The sequence below is a fragment of the Triticum dicoccoides genome, chromosome 3A (genome assembly GCF_002162155.2).
Source record: "Triticum dicoccoides isolate Atlit2015 ecotype Zavitan chromosome 3A, WEW_v2.0, whole genome shotgun sequence".
Taxonomy (NCBI): Eukaryota; Viridiplantae; Streptophyta; class Magnoliopsida; order Poales; family Poaceae; genus Triticum; species Triticum dicoccoides.
The window spans coordinates 646,593,493-646,599,658 of NC_041384.1; the positions used below are offsets into that span (position 1 = coordinate 646,593,493).

Genomic DNA, 6,166 nt, shown 5'->3' on the forward strand with positions numbered 1-6,166 from the left:
ACCTTCTTTACTGCTCAATAATTAAAGGTACAATGTTTTGGTCATGAGGAGACCCCAACCAAACATGACGACCTACACCTAAATTACAACCAAACTTGACGAGATTATGTGCTTCGAAATTAAAAACTCTACGTTCATGAGTGAAAGTACATGAAATCATATCATTTTTCCTAGCAATTATTTCCTGGATGATGGCACCATGATATCCTCCCGACCCTTGCTTAATGTCCTTCACCACTTCCTCACAATCTGAAGCAACGTGCATCATCTGAATTCTCAGGTCCTCTGCAAGTGCAAGAGCTTCTCTACACGCAAATGCTTCGAGAAGAGTCGGGTCAATAATACCTGCATACACAACAAGAGAAGAGCCCAGGTAAAGCCCGGTGCTATCCCTGCATACTGCTGCTGCCACTCCACAATGGCCATGCCGACCTACAGCTCCGTCGACATTGATCTTTGCTTTGGCCCCCATCGGAGGCAGCCACCTCTGGACTTCTGCCACCCTAGGACCCGAGCTCGCATCAGGAACCCTGCTTGTTGCTGATTTATGCAGTCCTCGCAAATCCATCAAATATGAGTTAATGAATGAATTTGTTTGACTTGGCCTCTGAAAAATAGCTTCATAGACTGCTTTCCGTCTTGTGTACCAGATAGACCATAGGGTAACAACCATAGTTGTAAACTGGTCATGGCTCAACGACTCCTGCATGTCGAAGAGAAAGTTCTTGGCACCCGGCTCCTGATTATCTCCCATACACTGCACCACCTCTGAATCTGACAAGGCCCAAATACAACGCGCCATGGTGCAACTGATTAGTGCGTGTCTCCAAGAGTCTTCCCTCCCACACAAAGGGCATGCATCAACCGTAGACATGTTCCGTTTCTTTAGCACATCTGTTGTCGGCAGTGAGTGGCGTGCCAGTCTCCACAGGAATATTTTCACTTTAGATGGAACCGAGAACCTCCAAAGTGTAGTCCAATCTTCCTCCTGTCTTGAGTTATTCGACGCACCACTTCTCCCTTCAAGCCAGTCTTCCCGCTGCATTTTGGTTTTGATAATGAATTTGTATGCAGAGCTAATAGAAAAAACATCCTTCCTATCTGGATGCCACGCCCAAAAATCCTCCATATTCCGTGTGCACACCGGAATTTTTAAAATAATGTCCGCATCGACAGGCAGAAATACACTACGGATGTAGTTCACATTCCATTGTGCTGTAGCTGGAATTAACAACTCTGAAACTTTAGATGGAGGATCAGCCACACGACATAAAAATGGTCTTAGTGATGATTCTTTTGGTAGCCAATTATCTGTTCAAATATCCGGTGGCGCAAGTGGAACCGATTAACTGCTAGAGAAACTGATAACTTCGCAAATCGTGGCCCAATTCACTGACCTCAGCCCATGGGCCAGGTCATGCCATGGGTCTTTTACCTTCACTGACTCGATGCAAGCGAAATGGATCCCAAATGTAGAGTGAGTGAGTGTGGCGCGGGTCAGTTGGGCCGGTTACCGTTTAACTTAACGTTCTGCCAATTCAAAAATCAGTGGCCCGGTCACACCGGATGTCCAGTGCTCCCTGAGCCACCAGAAGTCTGGTCACTACGGCCGTCCGGTAAAGGTAAATTTAGGACAGTAAAATAGAGGCTAAACCGAGCTCTCTCAGCAATCTGCGTTTCTTGTCGTCCGTTTTTAGCGTTTCTGGTCATCCATTTTCACGATCTGAACGTTTTTAGCCATCTGATCTACTGTTCTAAGGGGCTTCTGCTCCAGAAGAAAAAACTAAGCCCTGTGGTGAACGTTTTTAATCTTGCCATGCTCTCAAAACAGTGCTGGCGGCTGATAGAGGACCCAGAGTCTCTTTGTGCCAGGATTCTTAAGGCGAAATATTATCCTAACTGTAGCTTACTCCAAGCAACACTAAAGAGTGGCTCATCGTTCACCTGGCAGAGTATTATGAAAGGGTTGGAAAACTTCAAGTTGGGATATATCTGGAGAATTAGAACGGGGGAAAGAGTGAATATATGGTCTGACCCTTGGATCCCAGGCAGTGTAGACAGAAAAGTGATTTCAGTTAGAGGACATTCGGTACTAACTCATGTCAGCGAATTAATTGATCCTAGTACAGGAACATGGGATGAAGAGCTAATTGGATCAATAATGAACCCTGTGGACGTGAGGAGAATTATGCAAATACCAATTGCAATGAATGCTTTTGACGACTTTATTGCTTGGCATCCAGAGAGGAATGGAACATTTTCAGTCAGATCAGCTTACAAAGTTCAATGGTATCGATCTTTCAGATCGCATGCACACAATTCTGTCTGTCCAAGTGGATCACAAAAACCGGAGTTCTGGAGTAAGCTTTGGAAACTTAATATTCCACTTAAAGTCTCGATTTTTTGCTGGCGGGCTCTGCACGGAATCATCCCTCTAAAGTCCATACTCATGAATAGGCATGTTGGGTTGGCTGACTCTTGTCCGATATGCCATGGAGCTCCTGAGGACATCAAGCACCTTCTCTTTGATTGTATATCTGCTAGAGAACTTTGGAGGGGCTTAGGTATACTAGAGATTGTTGAAAAAGCAAAAGAGACTGACCGCTCAGGATCGGTGGTCTTGGAACAATTGATTCTAGAGGAGGAGAGATCGCTAACCTTGAAACCCAATCTGAATATAAATCAGATCATAGCAGTTGGGAGTTGGTATCTCTGGTGGATCCGACGGCAACATACTCATGATGGAACTCCACCACCGCATGTGAGGTGGCCCATGTCGGTCTTAGCCATTACAAACAATTTTCAACAAGCAAACTCAAGAAACAGCGAACCGAGAGAGCAAAAATGGATAAAGCCCAACCCAAAGTTTGTCAAACTAAATGTTGATGCTTCCTTTTTTATAGATGAAGGGTCTGGGGCCTCGGCGGCAGTAATCAGGGATGAAAAAGGTAATTTTCTGGCAGCCCAATGCAAATATATACCGAATGCGCTTGATGTTGTCTCTTCGGAAGCTTTGGCAATGAGGGATGGCCTCATATTTGCTAACTCACTTGGATTCAACCGGGTTGAAGCTGAATCAGATTCATCTATTGTGATTGAGTATTGTTCGGGACAAACAGTTTGGAGGGATGCTGCAGCAGCAATCTTCGCACAATGCGTGGATGTGTCTTATTTGATTGGGAAGGTTATCTTTAAACACTGTGTTCGCTCCGCGAACCAAGTAGCACATGTGCTAGCTAATTATGCTTTTTGTAATAAATCTTGTAACACTTGGACTGACGAACCTCCGTCTTGGCTCGTTTCTAAGATATTGGACGATGTAATTCCTATTTGCGTTTAATAAAGCTAGCCATGATAGCCTTCCCTAAAAAAAAAGCCCTGTGGTGAACTGGGCCGTTTCTCGAAACCCAGTTACGAGCACAGTCTAGTAGTCCAAGCCGATCTGCCCTTCTGCTCGCTCACAAAAGAGGAACGGATCGATCAGCGGCTCGACGCTCGTCGTCTCCTCTTCTATCCTCTTCCTGCGTCGCCGACATCAACGGCCCCCATCACCATTCCTCTCGTCCACCCTTATTCTAGGGTTGTAGCGGATCCAGCAACACGGGATACAAAGGAGCGGACGGGCTGCGTCCATCCAGCCTCGATGCGAGGCATGCAGATCGACCGGAGGTGAATTAGAATGGATCGGGGAGGTCGATACAGAGGATGCGGACTGGCGCTCGATAAAAAGGATTTTAGCGGCCTGCGATGGGATCCAGCCGACACACTGTCTTCTGAGGGCATCTCCAATGGGGAGGGAGATGCTTATGCCGGCGCTTAGTGCAAAAAAATACGTTTAGCGTCTATGCTGGAGTCTCTGGTAGCATACAGTCGCTACACGAACTGAAAAATTAACGTAAAGGTCCGCTAACATCGGCTGCCTACCTTTGCTCTGACGCTAACGAAAAACAGGGAATAGGCCAGGATTTTGTTGTAACGGCCAGGAACCAGATCCTGGTGCCGACGTTGGCGCCCAGCATTGTAAATACTCTGAGTGGACCGCCAAGAGCGACGCGGCATCCTACCCCTACCAACGACGTGGCCGTGGCCTTCCTCATCCATCGGAGGCGCTCAATCATCTACTCCCTCCGTTTCTAAATACAATTCCTTTTACAAATTCCACTATGAACTACATACAGATGTATATAGACATATTTTAGAGTGTAAGTTCACTCATTTTACTCTGTATGTAGTCTTTTATTGGAATATCTAAAAAGACTTATATTTAGGAAAGGAGGGAGTATACACTAAGCCCTCCTGTGCCCCAAACATGCATTTTGGGCAAGCCCGTGTGTGGGCTGGGCACTTATGTTATTAAATGTAAGAAAATGTTCGGGATATAAAAAAATTCTTAATTTCGAAAACTGTCCATGGATTTAAAATATGTTCCGAATTTCAAAAGATTGTTCCCCTATTCAAAATATGCTCGAGATTTCATAAAATGTTCATGAACTCAAAAATTGTTAATGCTCGAGATTTCATAAAATGTTCATGAACTCAAAAATTGTTAATGAATTGAAAATGGTGAATATAAACAATGTTCCAAGATTTTAAAAAATGTTCGTTCATTTAAAAAAATCGATGATTTACAAAATGTTCATGAACTCCAAAAATGTTGGGAAAATTCAAAAAAGTTCACCTATCCAAAAAATGTTCATAGATTCATAAAATAATATTCGTCGATTCAAGTTTTTGAGAAAATTTCAAAATTAGTTCCCAGGTTTCAAAAACATGGTCGTAGATTAAAAAAAAAAGCATGAATTCAAAATGTTTACTAATTTAAAATAATATTCACGATTTCAAAAATCGCTTATGGTTTCAAAAAATCTTTGAAATTTTAAATAATGTTCCTGATTTCAAAAGATATTTATGAATTAAAAAATTGTTCCAGAACGAAATGTAAAAATTAAAATAATATAAAAGAGAGAAAAATTAAAAAAAGAAAAGAAAAAAAAGAAAAATGTTAAAATAAACGAGAGAAATGAGACAACCTTTTGTTTTTAGACTAAACACACCAAACTTTATTGGTCAACTTGAGTATGTTTAGACTAAAATAAAACCAAAGACATAACACAACTAACCGGAATAGGGACTCTCCTGTACGAAGCCTACTTGGGTCGGCCCAATATGAAACCTAGGGATCGCACGGGTGCGCGTTACCATGGTATTTACCGTGGTACGCGAGAAATAGGAGTTGTGGACCGTGTTTCCACGCTAGAAAAATCCGCCCTTTGATCTTAACACTTGACGACGATGATCTATCCCTGTCCAAATTCGAGAAAAATAACTACAAATCGGTTAACTCCCAGCTCGATCTCATTGAGGCCTCGTTTGCTAGCCAGGGTTTGGGGAGGTTTACAGGGGATTATCCTCGCGAGGCTCAAAATCCCCATGAATCCCCGAGTCGTAATTTGGTAGGGGTTTGGAAGAGGGCACCCCATGTGATCCTCGAAATTTCCCCGTGATCTAGGTGCTTGAGAAGCCCCGAGGAATGGAGGGGGAAAAGAAGAGACGAACTAAAAGAGGATGGGAGGAGGGTGCGGCCACCTGCACGAGACTGTTGTCCCTTCTCCAGCCGAGTCTTTCACCAGAGGTACGTCTCCACTGCCCCTTCCCCTCCATTCCCCTCGCCCAGGGTTCTCACCTTCATTCACCATGGTTGCCATCTCCTACGAGGTCCAAACCTTCGTTCGCCTTCTTTGGTAGAGGGGGATTTCCAACTCCAAAGGGGACTTCAGGGGATTTGCAAAAGGAGGTTCGTGACTGCTGGTGTTTTTCTCAAGCACCTCATGAGATGCTAATTTTCATCACTTGGTAGCCTATTTTACATCGTGCCCTATCCTTCGAGTATTTTTTTTCCGCATCTACATCATCTTTTTGAGATGATCAAAGTAAGAAATGAGATGATAGTATTTTTTTTCTATTAGGTATGAGTAATGTTTTTTCTCTCTTGAAAATATGAAGGATATGAACCAATCCATCAATCCTGCATAGGACTAGGGACCCATTCCTATAAAGTAAAGGACTAAGGGCATCTCTAGTCGATCGCCTGAACACGATAGAGGAGGAAAAAAGATATTTTACTCCTCTAACCGGCACCTAGGCGAAGTCTTAAAACCGGCACCCA

At 43.7% G+C, this 6,166-nt stretch overlaps 1 protein-coding gene across 1 annotated transcript in view; it reads right to left on the reverse strand.

The window, feature by feature from the left end:
- The window catches only part of LOC119272739 (mitochondrial proton/calcium exchanger protein-like), a 5,987-nt gene extending 5,515 nt beyond the window's left edge, over positions 1-472 (reverse strand). The window contains exon 1 of the mRNA XM_037554149.1: positions 151-472. Within this exon, the coding sequence (XP_037410046.1) occupies positions 151-472 (322 nt within the window). The remainder of the gene's footprint in view (positions 1-150) is intronic.
- Between the last annotated feature and the right edge of the window lie 5,694 nt (positions 473-6,166).